General features: G+C 42.3%; 1 protein-coding gene across 2 annotated transcripts; it reads left to right on the top strand.

The window, feature by feature from the left end:
- The first annotated feature begins 951 nt into the window (after nt 1-951).
- On the top strand, nt 952-24,252 carry zgc:154058 (uncharacterized protein LOC795538 homolog). Of its 2 annotated transcripts, none has more exons than XM_034609027.1 (8): nt 952-1,297; nt 1,959-2,240; nt 7,818-7,865; nt 9,092-9,178; nt 10,787-10,854; nt 15,573-15,700; nt 19,902-20,079; nt 21,047-24,252. In XM_034609027.1, exons 2-8 carry the CDS (start codon nt 2,176-2,178, stop codon nt 21,271-21,273), a joined length of 801 nt encoding a protein of 266 aa, XP_034464918.1. In that variant the 5' UTR covers nt 952-1,297; nt 1,959-2,175; the 3' UTR covers nt 21,274-24,252. The 2 variants fall into 2 exon arrangements, with proteins under 2 accessions (XP_034464918.1, XP_034464917.1); XM_034609026.1 differs by having other exon boundaries at nt 953-1,265.
- The last annotated feature ends 237 nt before the right edge of the window (nt 24,253-24,489 follow it).

Here is a 24,489-nt window from a genome sequence, read left to right as displayed (position 1 = left end):
AATTTGTCTGCAGTGTCCACTGAAAGTTAATGACTGTTAGGATGGACATCTTTACAGTCAAGAAAAAGTCAAGACGTGGCTCTGTCTGAAACAGTTTACTGGACATGGCACCTGGAAACTAACAATTGTCAGTTGACTGAAAATGAATTGGCATCAATTTTGATTAGTGATTTGGTGTTTAAGTCCTTTCTTGCACCAAATGTTTGGTTGTACTCTCAGATGTGTTTATTTTCCAGTTTTCACAGTTTTCAGGGTCAGAATAGATAACAATTTTGTATTTTGAGAGCTGGTCACAAAACAAAAGACATTAAAACACCAGGAATGGAAAATTATAATTTTCAACTATATTCTGACATATTATACACTGAACTTTTATTTGATGATTAAAGAAAATAAATGTGAGATGCATGGGCAAAAAAAATATGTTGGACTGGAGCCTTACAGTTCTCATATGATAAACATTAATGCTACTGGAAGAAATGTGAGGAATCAAATCTTTATGATCTTTATTTAAGAATGAGGCCCACAATATCAATGTGTATAACTATATTAATTAAAACACAGACAAATACAAATAAGTATAATTACTTATTCGTGTTATAGATCATTCTGCTATACAATAAAGGCTTTCAATTAACTCTTTATACTTTGCTTAAACACATCTCACATAGTGCATTTAAAGTTCATTTTTTATAGTATTCATCTAAAATTATAGTAACCATATAGTAAACATCTTATCTCATCTCATCTCATCTCATCTCATCTCATCTCATCTCATCTCATCTCATCTTTATCTTATCTTATAGTTACCTTACCTTACCTTATCTCATCTTATCTTTATTTTATATTCTTAAATTTAGTGATCCACTGATTTTTTTTGAGACAACATACAAAACTGTTGCCAGCTCAGTTATTTTGCCTTAGAGCCCACCTGCCCGCCCACACGGCGCGCCTCTAAACTTAAATGCAACGCACCCTGCCACTTTTTTTATTTAAAGGGGGGGAGGCGTTAAACAGCTGGATTCTCTGAGCGTCTCGTGGCGACTGTACAGCAGGATGGACCACATGTGTGACGGGATCGGTACTGTGCAGCTCCACGAGAAAACAGTGGACTTCAACACAGAGAAGAACCGGGAGCTGGAGCGGAGGCTCTGAGCAACAGGAGTCCGGCGAGGAGCAGCTCTGAGGCGGCAGAGGTGTGGAGCACAGGTCGGCCCGCTCCAAATCATCCAGGGGAAAAACTTGGCAGCTGACGGAGGCAGAAGGTGAGTTAGCGGCTGTAGAGTTGTTCTTCACGGTTGGTCGTGTGTGTAAATGAAAACACGAGAAGACCCATAGTGATGTGTAGTAGATGTTAGTTTCAATGCAAACCAATCATCACACTCTTACAATGTGGTTTTTTCCTCCCTGAAACACAACCAGAGAAATCCATCAGCTCTGGATCACAAATCTTGAAGTAAATGATTCATGGAAATAAAACCACTGGATTGTACTGCGTGTGTGTTACCTTTTTAAATATGTCATATTGAGTAATATGAGCTAGTATTTGTACTTTTAAACCGATGTGAGCATCACACAACTCTTACTACAGAGTACAGCTGAAACTATAAGTCAACTAATCGCTCAGTAGAGCAACAAAAAATCAATCTCCAACTATTTCCAGAATCAAATAATCATTTTAAACAAAAATGTCAAACGAGATCATCCTTCAGCTTCTCAAATGTGAGAATCCGATGCTTTTCTTCGTAAAAAAACGATAATAATCTGAATATTTTTGTGTTTTTGACGAATCACACTACCTGAAGATGTAATCCTGCAGGAAACTGCAACAGGAAGTTCTCACTAATTGACAGATTAGACAATAATTAAAGTAATTGTTGGTTGCATTTCTTACTCAGATTTCTTTCACCGGCAGGGCTTAATGATGATTACTCTCTCTCTCTTTCTTATTTCCGTAGGTGAAGGATCCTGACCCTCTTCCCATCTCCGCTCATTCAACCAGCCAAGAGGACACATCTGTCCTACATGTGTCCCATCCACCATCCTCCGCCTTCAAGAACATGAACCCATGCAGGCGTCAGTCACACTCATTTAAATGTTAGAACTACTTGAGCAGATATCACTCGGCTGGCCGAAGAGGAAGAAGAAGAAAGGAACAGTTGAAGGTGCAGGAAGATGTCTCTGTGGATGATACTGCCTGTGAGCCTCCCAGCTCTGACCATCACTGGGATATGGGTTGTGTAAGTGTTATTTTTTTTCTTTGCCAGTTTCTCCTCAGGTCGGCTGAAACTGAACTGGTTTGTCAAATTGTCTGTCGCCCCGCTAGCGAGAAGTGATGCTCCGTGCAAGTTCTATTCTATTTCGACGATGACACTTCATGCAGTGATGTTGTGCCGCTTTTGTGAATACAGCAACTTCTGTCAAAGTACATAGGAACATGTACTGTTTGCTTTGGCAAGATTTATGTGCTACCAGGTTTTATTACATATTACATATGTTTTTCCCATACATATTCCACATCACAATATATCTATGTGCTTTCACACACATGTTTGCTGTCTGCATACTCACCGACCAATCACAGCCATTTTCAGATTCCCACACTTCTTTTAAAGCTTGGGTTGGTAATCCTTGAAGAGCTATGCAACCGATACATCCCACCACCTCCCAGCGGCCCTCTCGTCAAAGCTATGCCCCCAAAACACATGAGCGTGCACAGCCTGACAACTGAGAAGCGGACTTTTCCCTGACTCGGCCAACGTCTCAGCTTCAGTGTATGGGTCCCCGGTTAAAAACTTTGGTCTTGAGCAGTGAGAGTACAGGCAGGCTGGTGGGTTAGTGACAGACACCGACAGTACGCTGACCAATCATTTTACTATGGCCAAAAGAAACGATTGTGTTTTTTTAGTCCTGCGGGGCGACAGACACTGGCTTGACACAGACACGACTTTATTTATTGATGGTTATCAGGAGGTGAAGAGGATTTCACCAAATAAGAGAAAAACAGAAACGGAAAAAACAATACTACCTTTTAATACAATTGAAAACAAAATTCATTCACTCTACATATTGTTTCTCTTTTATTAGATGCACATACCCAGGCCATATTCTTCACATTACAAATCTGTTATCTACAATGAAGCACAAACCTCTTGACACCTCAGCCTCTCGCCTGCAGGAAAGCAGCGCTGCATATTTACTCTGAATTCCTGGGCGCCATGGCAATTGCCATGTGGATTAACTCTCTCCGGGAAGCATCTGGGATTATCTCCCCCTCACTTAAAAGTCAGACGTTCACGTTAGCAGTGTAGCTTAATTATCTGCAGTATCGGAGCAGATGCACGGCAGGGAGAAGAGTGACTCCTGGTTATGTCTGAGCTGACAGCTCTCTTGTCTGCTCTGTTATTACTGTGGGAGGAGGAACCTAAACCCCAGGGGGAAGAGAGACAGATGGCCCAATTCCAAACTGTCGTAGTCCTGTATTTAGGCTGCGTGCTACATCTATGATGGGCTGTGTGGGGAGTTCGCAGTCTAATCAGATGCCAGAGCTAACATCTTGCACAATTAGTGCTTGTGTGCACGGCCGCTTCACAGTCAGGAGTGTGTATTCAGGTGTGCAGGGCTTCGCTGGAAAGTGGGTCCGTCTAGGTGGAGAACCCGCGGGTTAAATCACTGCCTGTGATCTTGTTTTGGCATTTTGTTTCCGAGGTAGAAAGTTAAAATGGCAAACGCTGCTGACTGTCAGTTCCTTTAAACCCATTTCCTTCCTGTTACCTCGACAAGGCGGCCTTGTTTCTAAGAGCAGTCGAGGGTCTTTTATTCCAGACTCGTGGAATGTCAAAGGATGTGACATGTTGCACAACCCCCCTCTTTCACTGTGGCAGAGCAGGCAAGAGTAAGGCACATCCATGGTAGATGGGTTCACAGAGAGTGTAAGCAGAACTTTGACTCAGCATCTGTCAGCCGGCTCCAGAGTACAGACGGCGGCAAATCAGTCTTGTGCCCACACAGGAGTCTTGTCTCAGATTCTTTCGCTGACCTTCTGCGAGTAAGGAATGTATTAGAGTTTCTGTCTGGCTCTGCTGTGAGGAACACTTGTTGCTGTTTTGGATTTTCAGAAGTTTTTAAGCTATGTTTTGCTTTAAAATTTTTTAAAATATTCCAATGTATACGGTTCTACATCAGCCAGCCAGAGAAGCTACCGGAGTCTAGCGCGTCCTGTGGCAAAACCCATCCACAGCCTTTTTATGCATCACACCCTTTCCTGTGGTTTCTGTTATTTTTCACCGTCAAATCAGGTTTTTCCATGAAAGACTTTCTTAAATGTTATTCATCGAATCTTGAATGAAAAAAACTTGCTCTGTTCCACCTATATATTGCCCATGGACATGTAATTACAGTTTACAACCACTGCCGAGCTTTGATAGAGGTCCAATTATGTAAACAAACCTATTATTACTCAGCCTTCTCGGAAGAATGCACCAGTTTGAGCTGTTTTATTCAGAAATTTCCCAGAGCTGCACAGCCGCTCTTTTAGCCTTTGGCAGACGACCAAACTTACAAAATAGGCCCCAACATGGAAATTGTAACAGCAACAGTTGGCCGTCATTTATTTTCCCGTATTCTCTCTAATGATGTCCCCTGATGAATCTCTGCATTTCCTGTTGTTTTCTTTTGTTTTTATAAAGTTGGTGTTACTCTACTGTGGTTTAAGGAGTCGGAGCTGGAGCTCTGGCAGTCTTTTACCTGATCTATACCACAGGTTTCCTCAGTGCATAATGTCAGAGCATTGCAGACAACATGTCTTCAATTTGGCTTATGTGATTTCAAATGGTGATTCACATAGCATAATGCAAACCAGTAACCAGCAGACATACATTTTACAGATCACATGCAGGGTTTCATTTGTAAAGAAATGACTTGAGAAGATGAGGAAGTTGAGCCACAAAGAACAGTCTTTTTTTCGGCGGTAGTGTTTTTGCATTGTCATGATCATCGTCACAATTAAGTGGCTGCTGTAGTGATGATTGATGTTTCATTTGACATTTTGTTTGGAGGATGTTGTGGTAGATCTCTCTGAAGTTGCTTTCAGACATGAACTCGAGAATATTGGGCCCATACATTTTCTTTGTTTGGAGGAGTTTGCCTTTCATGTATGAAGAACGCAGCTGGACGTTGTCCGAGTCAGACGCTTTCACAGCAACAGGAACATTTCCGGAAGATTTGGGCGAGGGGTTGGCGCTGGGGTGAAGCATGCAGGAGGCAGGACATGGTGTATACATTCTGCTGCCTGTTTTTGTTTACAGCACATTAACACAAGCGTCAGCCCTAATCACCAAAACTCTTGAATCAAATTTTTCCAAGTTGACATCTTCATCTGCTTCTTCTACGTGTATGGCTCCTCTCCTGTATGATGTCACCTAATTATGCATCTGTATATTTAATGGGCTAATGGAGAGATCATAATATTTGTGTTATGGTCACTTCTTTAATGAGTATTGCCTTATTACAGGACTTTTACTACTGCTGCAGTAGATATTGCCGGTGACCCCGTGTCCTGGTTTTTCTTGTAATTAGGTTCTCAATCATTAACTGTGTTATACTGTGTATCACACTGTAGTATATGTTCCATTGAAGCGTGAGACCTTGAACACTAATTAAGATGTTCAGCTTGCTGGATTCTGCTGGTAGGTATTTAATTGTTGACATAATTTCACACCACTTTCTTTGTCGTGCAGAAATTAGTTCTTACTTCCAGTGAATCTTGGCACAAAGCGCTGATTTGTTGATTACGAGTGTCTATGTGCTTATTAGCAGCCTGTGTGGGTGTTAATGATATGTCTCTGCTCTTCAAAGACCGGTTTGTGATTATGATACTATCGACCCTGGAAACATTTGTAATTGGTACTTAACCTCCCACTGAACCGACTGCTCAGAGGACCGAGTCTCTGTAGCTGACTGTCTCTTTTTCTGCCAGTTGAAAATACTGTTTTGATCTGTGTGTGTGTGTGGGTGTATTTATATAAAGCTTTTTCTATGATGACCACTCAAAGTGGTTTACAGTAAAGTTTATTGCCATTCACCCATACACACATACATTCATACAGTGCATCTATGGGCAGCACTTTGAGAACGGCACAGCAATTTGGGTTTCAGTATCTTGCCCATGGACACTTCGGCATACAGAGGGGGAAGACTGGGATTGAACCGTTCTACCCCCTTAGCCGCAGCTGCCTCTACATGCAGTGTGTGTGTAGTTGTTTATATCTATAATACAATTTGAAAGCACAGTTTGGTATATGTTAATAACTAAAGCTATTCACTATGTTTTCCTTTGTTCTTTATGCTTTATGCTTCTCAATGCAAGACACATTTTAAAGTTACATGATTATGCACTGTGTAACTTTGGGTATGATGACGTATGATCTGCTGGATCTCCACTGAGTCCAGCAAGTTCCAGAGTAATGCAGAACTGAAGATCAGTTGGGGGGGAAAAAACAGCAATTATCTCCCATAGTCAGCAAGGAATCTTTGAAGATACGAATATTTCAAAATAGACTTTTGCTTGTTTTTTCAAGAGAAACGGTTCGTCCGATTCAGGAACTATGGATCATGAGGAACATACACCGTGTGCCTGTCTATATTGATAGACTTTGTTTTGTCTACTATTAAACAGATTTTACCTGGAGCTCAACAGCATTAACTGCCCCTTGTGGCTCCACTTTTCCTCAGCAAAAGTCACCAGGCAATGCTTTTGCATGTTTGTCTCATTCCCAACGTACTTCTGTATGACTTGAACATGTTTGGACAGAGACAGCTGATAATAAAGAGCCTGACACCGCATCCCTAAGGCAGCATTATGTAAACGTTATTCACCAGGTGTGCACTGGTAACTAACTCAAACAGCTCACTGATTGGTTGAAAAATCTTTCATTACGACATCAGTATCCTTTTGCTAGGGGAAAACTATTCAAATGTACAGTTATGACATAAGCAGTTATTTTTTCAGTTGGAAAAATAACTATCCAAGTCTTCTCTAGTGGAGAACTTACCTACCAATAGAGACACTTTCTAAACCGCCTCAATTCTAGTTTGGTATTTCTTGCATTTAATCATCAGCTAATTGAAACACCAATATCTCAACTTATTTCAGTTGATGATCACCAGTATCTTGTTATAAACAACTTTTTTCATCGTTAAAACCTTATTTCAGTTGTGGATGTTAGAACGCGAAAGACCGGCGTTCGTAGCAGTTTGGAACAATTACGCAATGTAACGAACCTTAACGTCTTTTATTTGAGGAACAATGAGTCTCACAGTTTGTATCTTTTGTTCCTCCGGTCAATGACCACTGTGTAATCAGTGACCTGATGAAACAAACTCTGCAGCTTGATCTCAGTATTATAGTCACACCATATTGACTGACACAAGCCAGCCTGTTCTCGCTGACCTCTGAGGTTTGGATAGAGCGATAAGAAGTGATAAGTCAACCTGGTCCTGCAGGTTGATCAAACATGTACAGTACAACAGCATGTTGAGGTTTGAAGACGTGGCTTTTAACGAGAAACTAATCATTCATGCTTCACTTTATCTTCTTTGGGAAATATCCCAACCCCTGAATCCTGATGTTGTTTTGTGTGTCTTCTGTGAGATTTAAACACGAGTTGTTTTTTTCTGAATGATTCTGAACTGAGTCACTCTGGATAACAATGTCAAAATGCTTGTAGTTTTACAGTAGAAGTCATTAAACAGGGCAGACTCTCTCACTGGTTGCGGTTGTGTTTGTAATTTGTCTAATCACACTTCCTGTTCTTCAGGTATGCCATGGCCCTGTACAACCAGCACGTCTGCCCTGTGGATAACTGGTACGTTGCTTAATCTGTCCTGTATCCTATGCTTCATCTTGCTCCATCATACCTCTGCTGATCCCTGCGCACTTTACAAAATCACGCCTTGAAGTCAGGTGATTAATCGGTGTCAATGTCAGCATATTTCTCAACAGGATGTAATTACCTCGGTCGGTCTTTTAATCACTGGTTTCATTTCAACTCAGAAATGTTAGGGACTCAGATCTGAATCAGCTCACAACCCGTAAGAATTAAGTGCAGTAAATGAACACAGATTTAAACTGTCAGTGATGACTCACATTTAATTTCACCATCCCTACAAACAAAAGAAAGCACAGTTATGACTCCACTGTGTGTTTTTTGTTACTGTGCTGTCAATGACATATTTGCTCCACACAATCAAATAATTTATAAGAGTGAAGTTGTTGTGGCGTTTCCAAAACCAGGGTTTCCGCAGGGTCTTGGTGTAAAAACTTTTTCTTTTAAAGATATTTGCGGAGCATTTGACCTTCATTGAAAGGACAGTACAAGTGTGAAATGGGGAGAGAGAATGGGGGAAGGGCCGAGTTGGAATCGGACCTGAGGCCACTGCAGGAGGATTGGAGCCTCTGTATGTGGGTGCCCGGTAGCTGATCTAGTAGCAGGGGCGATAGTTTAGAATTTTAATAATCTTGGGTTTTAGGTCTTAAATAAGTTAGAATCTATTATTTACGAGGTCTTAAATACATTTAGATAAGTCTTAATTATGTTAACATTCATTTAACACTACTTTTGTTGCACTTAAGAGAAATGTTTTGGCAGCATACATAGTTTGTAATGTCAACACGCTGTATTAAAACTCCAAACTAGACCATCATGGAACTGATAACTGATACACAAGCCTACAAACACAGAATCTCATTACACTCTGTTTGTCTTTGGGGACTATGGTTACCTACTGTCTCTGCCTTTAGTTTGTGAGATAATGAGGCTACATTAACGTATTGTGTCGTAGTCTCTACTCGGCCACTTCACTTTATCTTCAACTATGGAGAAGTGTAATTCATTCTTGGACTGTGATAATCCTTCATGTCTGTCATACTTGGCGTAGATGTTAAATTTCGTTATTGATTGTCTCAACAAGTCTTAGATTTTACTTATTGAGACCTGCAGTAATTTGATTTTGCTCCATATTTTAACACTGAACTTTGCTCTGTCTTTTTCTTTGTGTGCTTGAATGTGTGCGTGCCTGTCTGATGCTCTAGGTTGTACAACCAGTCATGTGAAGAGGAGCTTTATTTGCAGAGCGGGCCAACCTTGTGCTGCACGCTAGACAATGTACCTCTCATCAGGTCAGTGAGACTGGACTCCTCCTCCTCTCCTCTGTGCGTCCCGCTGTCTCCTCTCTGTCTGTCGGTTTGTACTGTGTGTCTGGTCATTAACAGGAATACTGCCCCATTGTTTTACCTGATTCCTGTCGCCACATTGTTGATAAAATGTGTGGGAGCTTCCAGGAGGTGTGTGTGTGTGTGTGTGTGTGTGTGTGTGTGTGTGTGTGTGTGTGTGTGTGTGTGTGTGTGTGTGTGTGTGTGTGTGTGTGTGTGTGTGTGTGTGTGTGTGTGTGTGTGTGTGTGTGTGTGTGTGTGTGTGTGTGTGTGTGTGTGTGTGTGTGTGTGTGTGTGTGTGTGTGTGTGTGTGTGTGTGTGTGTGTGTGTGTGTGTGTGTGTGTGTGTGTGTGTGTGTGGGGCTGAAATATCCTGCTGCCACCGTGGCAGTCCAGAGGAAAAAACGTGCGTCTGCTTTTAACCTTGTAAACACTCACACAGCTGAATTGGTTCTGTTGGGAGAAAATCAAGACTACCACTCTTTTGTTTAGCTTCTTGGCTCACACATCACACCAGTTGTAGAGCGTAAATACTGTGGTTTGTATAAAGAATCTGGAGAAGTTCCTGTAAATACATCACTGCTTAGGTTTCTGTTTAAAGTCAAAAAATCATGAATATGTGCCCAGAAATAAGTTTACTTCCAGCTATGTGATTAACCGCAGACTTGGAGAGAAACTAAGAACTGTTAAATGTTGCAAAAGTACTCTTTCCTAACGCAGTTCTGCTGCTGCTGCTGCTGTTGTTGCTTAATTTACTGGTGCAGGTTGAAGAGCTGCACCTTTTTCTGCTGTTTTACTCTAGAACTCACCACTAAGCTGCGTCCTAATTCACTCTTTATGGGCTGGGTTGACCCTGAAGGCCTAACTGAAATAAGGCAGTCTGGCTTACGGAGTGTGCATGCGTTATACTCGAGTACAGTCTAGTCGCGCCACTGTGACGCAATCATTCTTCAAATGCAGCCTCTGAAGGATGTAGCCGCTGAATTGAGACACCGCTCGAGTGTTTCAATCAATAAGTAACTGACTGATATCAAGCTAAGTCAGATAACTATAATAATAATAATAATAAATGTACAGAACTTTCTATTAAAATACAAAATATTCCAAAGAGTTATTCCAAAAACAATGGTTGTAAATATTAGTCTACTGAATTTTGTGTGTGTGAGTGTCCGTGTGTGTGTGTGTGTGTGCGTGTTACTGCGGTCAGCTGAGAAGTCTTTGTAGGCAGCGGGAGCTCGGGCACAGACGGCCTGTGTTGACTGACTCCTGCCTTCCCCTCCTACAAACATTTCCCGTTACTAGAAGAGGGGCCGTGTGCAGTAGGGGAAAAGTCAAAGGCTTCACGATGGGATGTGAGGAAGCGTAGTTGTACCCACCCCTCATGCCCCCCCCCCCCCCCCCCCCCCCCCCCCAAACTACCCACCCACCTCCCTTGTTGCACAAGGCATCACTAACATTATATATTTCACTTAGTGCACAGCGTGGGAGGTGAATGAGTGGAGCTGTTCCTGTGTGGTGTGCGTAGGTTGATTCACAGTGTGTTCTCTAATTCATTTCTGTGTACTCTCTCTTGCAGTAAGTGTGGGACACTTCCCCCCGAGAGCTGCTTCTTCAGCCTTATCTGCAGCACCGGCTCATTCATGGGTAAGGCATCACGTGCACACGCATGCAACAAGCTCTCAATGGGCCCTATTTTACACCCAGCGCAAAGTGGTGCAAAGTATGATTCAAGTGTCTGTGCTAGTTTTAGACTGAGACAGTTGTTTTCCCATTCAGCCCCTTGTTGCTTGAATAGAAAATACACTTGCACCCATGGGTTCGTGGTCTTAAAAAGAAAACCAAGAAAATACTTGTCTGAAATCAGTGATATCTTACTGTTGTTTTAGGCCACATTCTCTGAATAGTTTTATGCACATACATGGTGCTCATGTACAGCGCACATACTCTGCTTATTACACACACACACACACACATACACAAGATCTGCTCTCACGAGAAGTGTAAGAAAATTGCAGAGGACCTTTATAAAGCCACCATTATAAAACTATAATAGCAATCTGCTGAGGTGCACCTGGATTTCAAAGGGAATGGTAGATGACACTCTGATTGGTTAATTGCATGTTAAGCCCAAAACACACCCACAAGAAACTAAGAGACTGGTTTTATCCGTTGATTTGGACTTTTCCTAAATACACTGCGCTTCAGACGATGAGCTTACATCATTGAAATAGAGCCCGACTTTAAATTCTAGTATGAGTCACTCTATCACTTCAACCAGCTTCAACAAAAAAAGGCTTAATTATACACTGATTTATTTAAATTTTGTTGGTAAAATGTCAGAAAATAGTGAAAAATGTGTTTCACAATTTCCCAGAGACCAAGGCAACACCCGAATAGATATTGTTAGATAGATATTCAAGTCACTCTCATATCATATATCAAAACAAAATCAGAAAAACCTCCTAAAAAAATTATGAATTAATTAAATTAAGTTAAATGAATACTTAAACATATGACTGATGAATGAAAAGGAGGCATCCCTTTTACTTTCTTTAATTCTTATGTCCAAAATTCCTTCTTAAACTACTGCACCATGAGAGATCAGTTTCTTTGTGGTCAGTATCGCTTGCAGTAGTTTTGAACAACTCTTCAGTTTATGTTGAGGCTTTGGAGTAGTTTTATTGTCTGTAGAGAAGTTATGATCTCTTGTAAAAACCTACAACCAGACTGACAAGGAGCCAGTGAAAACCTTCACTGTCATAAATTTGAATGCAGAGTTAATGTGGAGGATGAAATAACAACTTTCACTTGTGTGACTTTAAGTAGTCACCAGGAAAACATGCATGAAGAGAATGATCTCCCACGTGCTGCTCTGTGTGTTTTGTGCGTCTCCACGTGCTGTTCCCTGCATTAACTGCTGCTGCTGTCTACTCTGATGTAGTTAATGTTTCCCAGCTGTGCCTTAGACGTGTTCTCTCTCTCCCACTGTGTGTGTGTGTGTGTGTGTGTGTGTGTGTGTGTGTGTGTGTGTGTGTGTGTGTGTGTGTGTGTGTGTGTGTGTGTGTGTGTGTGTGTGTGTGTGTGTGTGTGTGTGTGTGTGTGTGTGTGTGTGTGTGTGTGTGTGTGTGTGTGTGTGTGTGTGTGTGTGTGTGTGTGTGTGTGTGTGTGTGTGTGTGTGTGTGATATATACATGGTTTCTTTACTTTTTCAGTCTGTCTACAGCGATTCTCCGTGCTTCTATTTAAGGCCTGACTGATTGGCCGACTCCGAACTGTTGCTTGATAAATCTGAGAGGGAGAATAAGAAAAATCCATGATGAGATAAAAACACTCAAAAGTACCTTACAACACAGTAAGATGTGTGTGTTGCTGAGCTTTAAATTACAGCTTAGGTCTTTGCCTGGAGCAAGATTGTGTCATGTCTATAGTGTAAATATACTGTATATGGACAGAGACTACACATAGTAATACTATATTTAAGAGATCCTGCTGCAGCTCAGTGTAAAAACATTTTTATGGATTCTGAGTTCTTTTTTGGTCCATTAAGTTTCGTGAAACCTTTTCTCTGAAGTTTTTGCGTAATACTAGTGACGAAAAACCAATAAATCAAAGGTGAAAACATGACCTCATTGTAACAAATCACAATTTGATACAAAAATGCAGACAAATCAATTCTGTAAAAACGTTATGTTGCAACCAAACAACATAACAGCCAAACAATGGAGCATCTCAGGATTTACAGCCTAAAAAAGCTGTGTTGCAGACTTCCTGTCTCCACTGGTGAGTAAATCTGCAATCAGCTAATATTGGCTGTGGCCTGGCCGATCCGTTGCTCTCGCTTTAAATGGGGACACACAAACTTAGACATCAGACTGTGCCTTGTGTTTATGTGAAGAAATCACATCTGCTCTTCCTTTGCAAAACATAAAAACCTTTTAAAAACACATGTCCAAAATCCTTTCCCAACAGTCGTGTGAATATCAAGAACAGCTGTTTGAACCACATTTCTTGATTTCATCTGATATCACTACTAAAGTAGTTGTTGTACTTAGAATAAATACTCGTCCTTTATTTAGATTGAAGCTTAGATGCATTTCCACCTTGTTGTGTGGATCAGTGACCTCTGCAGGTGGTTTGATTTTTTTCACTCTCCTGTCGGTGTTAATTTGTTCATTACCGTCTAATTAGCCTGAACATATCGTATGTTAATGCCTGTGATACTGCGAGTCATTATGGATCTGCAGAAGTAGGTTAAGTTGATCTGGCATGTAGCTGTACAACAGGCTATTGTAAATAATCTGTGTTTAGCTTCTTAGCCTATTGATTTGTGTCGTACTTTGTAGATTGTGCCTGCTGCCGGTGGCTCAGGGCTTCGTTCCTCTCTGGGATAACAAGGACCTGATGAACTGCACATTACATCAGAATTGTTCTTCTTATTTTTATTTTTTTTATCCCAGTCCGCACCTTTCTGCCAGTGTACACACACAATGTTTCAAAGACAATGCATCCATTCTTTTCCCTGCATACCTCCTGCGGGAGAGAAGAATGCCGCTGGAGTTTTGAGTTTAAACGTGTCCCCAGCAGGGTTTATTTAACTGTGAGGTGTGGTGCGGCCGATGTAGGGATATACGCGTCTGTGCGCATGCACTACCTCACCCCATGTCTGTGTGTGAAAGCAGAAGTCTGTGCTTGTCTCCGCAGGGTTGTATATACAGCACATTACAGTATGTCCACGCTGTTGCTACGTGACCTCCATGGTAGAGTAATGTGTGTGTGTGTGTTTGAGCCAGCTCTCTGCTGCTGTGGGCTTCAGAGAAAAGAAGAAAGATCTGAAGAGGCTGTTTGAGAGGCGACCAAAGCTGTGACAGTGTTAGAGACACAAGTACGACGTGTTTATGTAAATGTGTTCCCTCTGCTGAGATGTCAGCTCTTCCTGAGGAAAACTGGAGGGCAGCTCATCAAACATGTTTGATCCTGTGAGCTGCACAACATGAAAATGGAAAATGGAAGAAATGTGGATTTTCTAAAGGAGACTAATGGGGGGGGGAAACCTTGTCTTTAACCTTCAGGCCAAGCTTACATCATCGTAGGTAAATGCCAGCACATGCAGCCATTATTATTTGTTACGATGAAATGGTCATTTTGTTGGAAATGCTGTATGGAAGCTCCACAGCCAGCCAGTCTACGGCAGAGAGGCCGAGATGTCCTATTAAACAAATGCATTAGACTCACTCGTCCCCTCAGTCACACAGTGTGTTCTCCATTTGAAAGAGAGAGAAGGAAAAAACAAGATTGTTTCCGAGCCTGAAGACACGTTTTGGTTTTCCATGATTGTAACTGAAATCACTTTGCCAAGATTTTGTTTAGCACGGAGGGAACAGAGGGCAGATGACACAAACAAGAACACACACTTTGAGGATTTGAAAAACAATATTGTACTTTATATAATTGTATCAAATTACATTAGCTTTGTATGCATTTCTTGTTTATCTGTGGTTCCTGGTAATCAAACCAAAATATTGATATATTAATAACACTCGGTAGAACACAGAACTCTGCCGAGGCCCAGCAGACCCCTTAAATTAAAACAATCCTTTTTGCTAAGGCCACATTACGTGGTCCTAGTTACTATACAATGGCTGAAACAGAGCCAAACAGACCACAACAGATGTCCAAACTGTAGCTAGTGGAGAACTTTACATTCATTTCTCCTCTCTCTGTGACCATGGTTTCTGTGGACACCCTCTTAACGCCGGCCTTTAATGCCACAGTCTAGTCTCTGGGATATTGTACAAGTTTTCACGTCGACACAGGAGGGGAGCGTCGTCCCCTCTGATTCTCTCAGCCTCCTCTTGTCCACTCGTCCCCTCTGCCCCGCTCTCAAGCAGCCCAGTCAGCCTTTGTCAAGCGCCAGCCGTGAGGAGCTAACAAAGAGAAAGCAGGCGGGGGTCAGCTCCTCGGTGCACCAACAATACCCCCAGTCACAGCCCATTAGCACATCAGCAGTCATCTGTCCCATATACTGTATTCCGCTTCTCTTCGCCTTTTAATCTTATGTAAGACTTTGACCAACCCCCACCCACGTATCGTTGCCACTTTCCCGCCGTTTCCTGCCCCTCACTTGTAAGGCAGAGAAATTCAACTTCCTGTTATTCTCAATCAGCTTCAAAGGAATTCTTTTGTTTCCTGGCTAAATGAGGTGTGCGAGCGCTTTGCATTGAATTGAACTCGGGGCCTCCTGTGAAATAACCTGTGTGTACTTGAACTTTTTCAAGTCCAAGCTTAATGCTGCTGCTTCTCCCCGACATGGTTTCACTGTTCGACTGACGCATGATGTCTCTTTATGTCTCTCTCTTCCTGTAGTGATGGTGATCGTGCTGCTCCGATATGCTCACGTCATTGAGAAGCACCAAAACTGTGTTCTCAACACGGCGAGTCTCTCCACAGGCTGGATCTGTGCTGCTGGACTCATCATGGTGGGCAACTTCCAGGTACGGTCACCCACTTTATTCACCTACAGGTTTCTAGCCCTGTTTGTTACCATAGAGCGGTTGGAAAAAGCCTCTGCCCTTATGAAACCACATTTAACTCCACTAAATCAAGATTGACATATAATTCTCTTAAAAATCTCTCTCTATCTCCCAATGTTACATAAAATATAAAGCTTAAACCTTATCTGGATCCACACCAGAACTGAGTGGGTTCTTCCCTGATCCATTCCCCATCCACCCACCGTGTTTCATGGTAATCTGTCCAGTAGTCTTTGCGTGATCCTGCTAACCCTAACCACTTTGGCAGATGTAACTATTCAAATTTTCAGGGAAAATAATTAAATAGAATAAGTTTTCATGTTCTTTTCTTTTTTTCAGTGTGAGAATTTTTTGGCTTCTGTGGTCTAACATCATGTTGTTGGTTTAGGAGCTGAACGGTGAAAACAAGAGCACTGATTGGATTTTATTGGGTTGTAGGATATTGTTATGGGCAGGTTTTATGTTTTATAGACCAAACATTAAAGGAATACATCAGAGCAGAATTATCAATAAGGAAAAGAACCGTAGTTGCAGCCTGTTAACAGAAGTGAATTTCACTGGGAGGTCTGAGTATTTCCTGTAATGACCCCTTCTTTCCACTCTCACACACACGCACGCTTACACATTGAATTTTCGAGGAAATCCACATAAAGGTTTGTAAATGTTTGTCGTGTAGTTTAGTGTTGAAACTGTGAAGAAGAAGAAGAAGAAACTCACCCTGAATTCCTGTCCTGTAGATATTTGTTCTTTGGTAAAGAATTTCTTCAAGTTTAAATATTTGGAGCCTTGGCTTGACGCCTAGAGTGAGTGTTTGTGTGGGTTTGTTTGTTCTGATGAATTTGCTTTGTAGAAAAAGTTTGAGAGAAGAGTTTGTTAGAGGAGCTTCAGAGATAAATGTTACTGACATTATTTTATTACCAGCATGGACACTGACTGGTCGGTGGTAGTGTGTGGATACCTGACCTGAGGGCCAAGTTTGGAAAAAAATGTTAAAACGATATTTGTCAATGCCTGTCAGGTTCAGACCAAAAGTTGTGGCCTGAATCACACTTGAGTCTGTGGCTACGTTGGTTTAAACCACAAGGGACTGTTGGGTATTGCCCAACACTTTGTCGGCAGTTTGCGATGAGGTGTTGGGCAATGCCTGTCCCTCCTCTGACTGCTGTTGGCAGTTGTTCACTGCACGAGGATCGCTTTTTCAGATTTGCTTTGAATCAGCAAATCCTCTCGAGCTGTCCCCTCTCAAATTCGCTCCGATCTACACACCACTACATTTCTCCCAGATCCAACACGTTGACTACGAGAGTAAACTGTTCACGTACCATCTATTATTCCCCAGACCTTGACCTGAGCTGATGTTGGTCAGTTTGTTTCTTCTGCGAGTGGCAATAATGTTTCTCTGGTGTGGACACAGTTTGTTTTCTGATGACAGGCTGAATTCTTCTGTGTAGTTTTGTTGCAGTTGTGCTGTCGTCCTTTAACTTTGACAACTGTTGAATACACGACTGTTGATGGGAAACTTTTGAAAAGAGGGCGGAGACGTGTGACTCACATCGTACACACTCTTGTCCTGTTGACCTTCATCCCATTATATGTCCTTTAGAGGGTCACAGGGGAGGGGGGCTGGAGCCAATCCCAGTTTAGGTGGGGTACACCCTGCACAGGTCACCAGCGTATCACAAGGCCAACGTACTGAGACAAACAACCATTCACACCTATGGACATTTAAGAGTCTTCCATTAACCTAATCCCGATCTGGATGTCTTTGGACTGTGGGAGGAAGAGAACTCCTGCAGACACGGGGAGAAAAGGGAAACTCCACACTGAAAGGCACTGGGAGCTCACAGTGCTCACCACCGGCACCACATTGCCACCCTTTCCAGATTATGATAGATAAATGATCATGTTTTCTGTCGTGGAAGCACATGGAAGTGGAAAGACTGTGACCATATAGCCAGAGCTTTTTTAAGTGCAACGACACTGAGTCAAGGTCCTTCTGAAGTGCCCTGTGCAATAAAGAAGAAGAGGGATGGTCTTACAGGAGTGTGTGAAGCAGATGTGCAGTTTGTCTCAAAGTGCACGAAGGTCGTCTTCACCTCCTTCCCGCTTCTCCTCCAGGGGCCTCCGCTCTGAAGAACTGCGAGGAATTTTACGGGAAGCGCCAGGGGGAAGTGAGTCATCAAGTCTGGCCATGCATGAAGCGGAGCTGGGCAGACAGGGTGTGTGAAGCAGAGGCCCCATACCTAACCAATCACAGACACTCGCTCGCAGAGTCACATCTCTTCCAGTTGGGAACATTTTCAGTGGGATGGAGATAGAGATGTCATTGATAGTGAAGAAACTGTGGACACCACATGGAAGGAGAGAAATCCTGCTGCAAAATGAAGCGCAGGCCCAGATTCATAGGCTGAAAGAGCATCTGCAGGCAAACACTACAGGAAAGAGTAAAAGCAGCCAAAACACAACACATGCTAACATGTTTTAGCGGTGGTGACAACTGCTGCGGGTTGTAGCTGTGTGTTGCATAAGACTTTGGCAGCACGGCTGTGGTGTGGCCAACAGGCCTTTTTGTTAGGTCGGATGGTTTGGGTTGAGAAACAGAAGAATAGATGATCACTGCCGCACAGAGGTGGGCGAGTGTGACGAGGCTGCGTCGAGAGCTGCCTCCGGAAAAAAAGTTGTCCCTCCCCTCTTATGTTCCCCCCCCCCCCGTTTCTTTGTAGTTTCTTACTTAAGATACCACATTTTAGTCCACGTCATTACTCTCAACATCCATCCGTTTTTCATCCTCGTCACCTACGCCCTCACCTCTGACCCACAGTGTCTGGTCCTAACAAACTGTGTGAATAACACACATCAAGTTGAACAGCAATGGTTCACTTGGTGGTTTAATATCCAGCAAGTGATGGCTGCAGTTAGCGACAGAATCTGGAATTCCGGGATAGAAAGTATTATCATTATTATAATTAAATGGTGCTCATATCATTGCTAATTCTATTATTGATAACACCATTACACATGTAGGTATTATTATGATTGTCATTATAGCCATTATGACAGTGCTTGTGAATATAAGTGAATAATGCCCATAACACATTCCTGACTTTTTGCTCAGTACTGTAGTTAATCAAAATCGTTGTAGATATGTTGTCAGTGTGGTTAAGCTCTTGTATGGATACAAGAAGGTGTGTGTGGGTGTGTGGGTGGGTGGGTCCATTACTGAGTAACACGTTTGCTGTCCCTGTTTAGACCATTTATTTATTTACAGAAGATAAAGAGGTGATGAAGTAGAAGAAAATAGTTACTTACTTTGTTGTATCTATTTAAGAGGTATGAAATAAAAATAGAAACGTGAAAACTCACAAAACCCTGTGGGAAAACGCGTAAGGCCCGACAGCTTTCTTCACTCTCAACTCTGGAGATGTCACAGGCAGATCTGAGAAAAGACTCAAATCACCACGTGTGCGTTTCATATCTAACTGTCTGGAAATCTTACACTTCAAGGATTAGCCTACTGCACAAGAATGTTCAGTATGTATTAGCTGGGTCAATGGACAAATGGCTTAGAAGCCAAAACTAAATAACTTCTAGGCTGTTGCTCTAATGATCTCTAAGAATTATGTGGAGCCGTTCCAAACACAGAGACTTCAACCATTTAGCTTCAGTGAAAAACCCCCAGAAATAACTCTTTATCATCCGTCTAAATTAGTCTGGTTCATGGAGGTGTGTCCCGAGCTTTGGTTAATGCTCCATTGAATCTCTTATCTGTTCTCATCAGGACATTTCAGCTCTCTCTCTCTTCGTTTGTGTGTGTGTGTGTGTGTGTGTCCTGCAGTGGGAGCTGTAGTCACATGCTCCTGAGCAGCTCTTTTGTGTATTGTGTCTTATCGTTCTTGTGACCGTCGGGGGGGGAGGAGGTGTTCTGCTGTGTTGCTCGCTGCTGTCGTTTCCTGCACATCACCCTCTTTTTCCCCTTCGGCTCCTTATTCGAAAGAAACAAGAGGCTTTGAACAAAGTGAATGAATAAACCTGATCCATCAGCTCGATGATGAAGCTCTCATATGTTCCCCCCTTCGGATCTCTGCTGTCAGCTGCTGATTTTGTGTAATTTCCTCATCTCACCCATTTCCCTCACCCTCTCCCTCTTTTCCTCAAATGGCAGGTGGATAATGCCAAAGTCCTCCACTATGTCGGAGCGGGCATCGCCTTCCCCACCAGTATGCTGTTCGTGGGCCTGCAGTCGGCGCTGACCTACCGCCTGGCCAAGACGCAGGGGGAGTACAACGTGGCCCACCTCCGGCTCTGCATGACCCTGCTGGCCTTCGTAGCCTTGGTGCTCAGTATCCTCCCCAGCCACTGACAGATGGCAGCCGCCGAAGCTTTCAAGTGCTTCACAGCCGAGCGTAGCGCTGCCAGCCTGATATAGGATGGAGACTTGCCTCTAGATTCTATCACAACAGTTTCTCTGCAGTATATTTGTGTTTTTATGGGACACGTTTACAGCCATACTGTGAGAATAGATTGATGGAGGGCATGTTGTTAACGGCTCAATCAGTTTTACCTCTGGTAGACGTAGTTTACAGGAAAAGATAGATTTAAAAAATAAAAAAAATTTAAATATGCACATTTACTCTCCTAAGATATTAGTCTCATATATATGGTAAAGAGTTAGCAAAAAATCAAGTTGAACATTAGCTCAGATACAACAACAGAAACCTACTTTGTGTTGAGCAAGAGAATCATAGCCTGTATATAAAGGTGGATGACTTGACAGCTCCTATAAAGTGAAGCCAAAGCGTCTCTATCACCCCCTGGTGGCTGTTTGCAGTATAGATCATAAATCCCACCTCCGCAGTCCTAAAAACTCTGAACTTTATGCTTTAAAAAGTCTTTAAAACATAAAATATTACGTACTAGGTCTCAAACATGTTTGCCTTAAATATGGCTAACGTTCTTACCTCTGTCAGGCTTGAGAATTAGATTTAAACAGTTTGTTATTATTATTTTGTTTGGTGTATGATTTGGGATTTTTGTTTTGTTGATGTGGGCAGTATAAATTGAGAAATGTAAAGAATATTATTTAAAGAGGGATATTCACTACTAGACTACTAAACCTTATCTTCAATTATGGAGAAGGACTAATGGTAATAATAATAGTGCTGTGACTCTTCACTATCAGAAAATGCTCAGTTCCTCATTATATAAATTATTTTGTATTACAGTTTCTACACATGAAAAGTTCAGACTTTCCTCAGGGCTTTGTGATGTTGCCCTTCTTGCTGTTGTTGCCCTTAACCGTGTGTGCAGGTGGCGTGTTCTTCTGTCAGGAGAGCTTCGCCCTGCAGCACGCCTCAGCCATCTTCGAATGGTTGTTCTGCGTCATCATCATGCTGTTTTACGGGACGTTCGCCTTCGAGTTTGCCAACTTGTCAGGGGACACCATGGTGGTGCTGGCTAGAGGCGGTGCTGCTGGGAGAGAACACAAGGTGGACGCACTGGGAGCCCACCAACCGGAGAACCTGTCCATACTGTAGCCTCATCGACGCATCCAGATGTCACACAGATGGCCTGTTCATTCATTTCAAACTCTTGGTTGTAGAATGAGTTTAATTATTCATTTCCAGCCGCATTGTCTGGAGCGCTGAGGTGAACCAGGCCAGTGCAGCAGCCGCTCATGGTAGAGTGGATCCTACCCTTACAGCCCGAGGGGGTGCAGATCTACTGCCACAGTGGAGAGCTCCACTTGTATTGATTGTGTCTCTAAAGAACTTGTTTGCATTTTGCACATTGCACAAGTGTGAAACCAAATTTTCAGTATTTTGTCAATCATGGAAACGTGCTCTCCCTCCCCCGCTGAGATCCTGAAACCTGTCTCAATGTGTGGCCTCGGACCTTTTCTGCTTCACTGCCGCGATTCTAAAGGAGTGAAGGCTGCTGGACGGCCTGGCTGACGGCGTTACAGTGGCGAGACGGAGTGAGAGAGAAGATGGTGTAATGGAAGATACAGTCGGGGGTCACAAGAACATAGTAAATCCAGAGAGACGGTCCAACAGAGTATAGACGTTTCAGTCAGTGGTCTGCATTTTGCAATCATTTAAACCTGCAGTAAGCAATATGTTTGATATTAACAAATCAAATGATTGTTACATCCAAGCGTTCTCCAGGATATCGAACCACCTGAGAATTAACATCCTGCTCCACATAGATTTTAGCGGCTTTTATCCGACAGAAAGTTTGGAAAGCAGGAGACGTTTTTCTCTGGAGCTGGATGATTATGATGAAAAGGAAAGTGGATATTGGACTCGTATTCTTCAGATGGCCGTTAGGATAATAATGCTGCTCTGTTTCTGCTGGATGTAGAAGTAGCTATAGAAGTTAACCAAAACCGCCAAAAATCACCAAACACATTTATAATACACACGTCAACGACCTTATGTTCGATCTGCAACTCCACACATGCAAAGCTAACACTATTTTCTAAGCATCAGGGTCAGGATGCTTTGGGTGGCGTGGCATGTCATATCACCTACAACATGCATACAATAGATCTGGTACCTTTACGACTGAGTCTCAATGCAGCACGTCAACCTGAAACCTCAAATAGTTTTTAATTCAACTCCCTCTCTGTAGAGTTTCTGCCAAAGAATAGGAAAGGGAGATGACACGGCGTCCAGCGGCTAAATGCGTACCAGCTAATTCAAGCCAGAGCTCTGGCTTAATTGAGTTTGGTGACGAGGCATCACACGTGGTTTCAGGTCTTACGCTTGGAGGTCTGCATGTAATTACTCCCCCCCCCACCCAACCAGGAGGAGCAGAATGAGCTCCCACTGCTGAACATTCTGACTTTCTCTCTGGATCTCGGATGTCTCCATAGTTGGAGCTTCTACATTGGGACGAACGGAAGCGTAGGAAGGAAGGATTTGTAATGAAACAAGACCCAAGTGAGATGAACTGTCCCGCTCACTGTACGTGCCAAATATCAGTCACTGGTGCTCAAACACAAAAGGCCTTATCCTCATGTTTCCCAGAGTTCAGCTGTGATTATGATGAGTGAAAGCAATAAGACGGAGACGTGGGGGTCAGTTTGTGGAGGAGTAAGAGACAGGAGGTTGAATGAACACCTGAGAGTGCCAGTAACTCCAAAGCAGATATTTATCACAACAAGGAAAATCCTTTCGATATCTGTAGCTTAGACTCATGGTTTAGTATCTTCTCTTCAGTCGTCGCTCTGTGAAGATACTCACATGTTGATTTGCATTCACTGACTTTCTCTAAAAGTGTTATGTTTATATTTTGAATTCTGTGTAACATTAACACAGTTTCCTATTTCGGGTGAAAAACCAGAGCAAGCTGCACAACAGCGACAGGCTTGTTAGTTTGCTCTTTAAAAATATCGCTTCCTCTCACCACAACCAGCCACATGTTGTGCCGAGGTTTTTGTCAGTGCCAGTATTTTTTGAGTGCAAGTGCTCAAAAGGAGCTTTCTTCGAATGCAGTTTCACAATCAGTTACAGAGCGACTGAAATATAGTAAATCACTCTGGGACTGAATGTATGAAACCTACTGAGCTGGAGGAGCTCGTGCTCGCTGCTCCCGTGGAATGAGCTGAGATGAGGTCAGAACCCCAGCAGCTGATCACCTGCTTCTCTCTGCTGGTCAAAGCGCTCATTGCACATGAGCTTATGTTGGGATCAGAGCTGTAAAGTTGTATTTCAGTTTGTTTTCTACTTGAAAAAACGTTTGTGTTCACAGACTAGTGTTCAGTTGGTCAAATCTGCTTTTGTTCCTCTGGTAAAAACCTGACCTCGTGTCCACACACTACTTCTACAATATGCATTCTTCTAAACAAATCACATGTTCATATTCAATGTTCTTTTAAACGTTAATAAGCCAACTGATGGTGCTGCTGTATCAAAAAACATTTCATCATTATGCATTTACTAAAAGTTACTTTTACGGTTTGTGCATGCTCTGTTCCATTTAAATCTTTTGCATCATCACCTCGGCCTCCACGTCGTTTCATACCTTTCCTTTTATTTTCTCCCCTCGTTTTCTGATCTGTCTGATCTTTGCACTCAGGAAAATGTTACGACACCAGCTGCATTGTTTGATTCAACCGACTGTTTGCTTCTGCCTCCCGTTGCCTTTTTGTTTGAATGGAAACCGTTTCATGTTGGCGAGGACTCGTTGTGTATATTTTGCTTTTGTGTAGCGTAGGCGCAACTGCTTTTTTTTATTTTTTTTTAACTGTTGCAGGATTGATGGTTGACTGTGATGTAATTGATTATTTTTGTTAATCAAAGACTCAGTAAAGCTTAAGAGAAGAATAAACATTCCTCAACAGTTAGCTTGTGAGGAGGTTTATGCTGTTTCACGCAGACATGGTTAAATATCTGCAAAGATAAACTGGCTGACTCTTGTGTTCAGTACATGATGTGTGAGAGCATTCTAAGAAACTAACTAGCATCTGTAAACCCGACAGTTACTCAATACCAAGTTTCCTCAGTTAAAATGCAAAATATTCCCTATGTGCCTTATGTATTATTTTGATAATGAAACCAAAGAGGTTTAGGATATAAAATTCTATTTTGATGAAAAGTCATATGATTGTATGTGTGAGTATAATATCTCTATATGTATAGATATAGATATATGCCTTAATGTTAAAAAAAATTAAAATACAGCTAAAAACATGTAGCATTTCTCCCTTCATTATTTACTTCCTGTGAGTTGTGTTCAGATATCGATGG

Source organism: Hippoglossus hippoglossus, chromosome 15 (genome assembly GCF_009819705.1).
Source record: "Hippoglossus hippoglossus isolate fHipHip1 chromosome 15, fHipHip1.pri, whole genome shotgun sequence".
Classification (NCBI taxonomy): Eukaryota; Metazoa; Chordata; class Actinopteri; order Pleuronectiformes; family Pleuronectidae; genus Hippoglossus; species Hippoglossus hippoglossus.
Note: the sequence above shows the minus strand (reverse complement) of the source record. Positions and strands in the feature narration are given on the sequence as shown.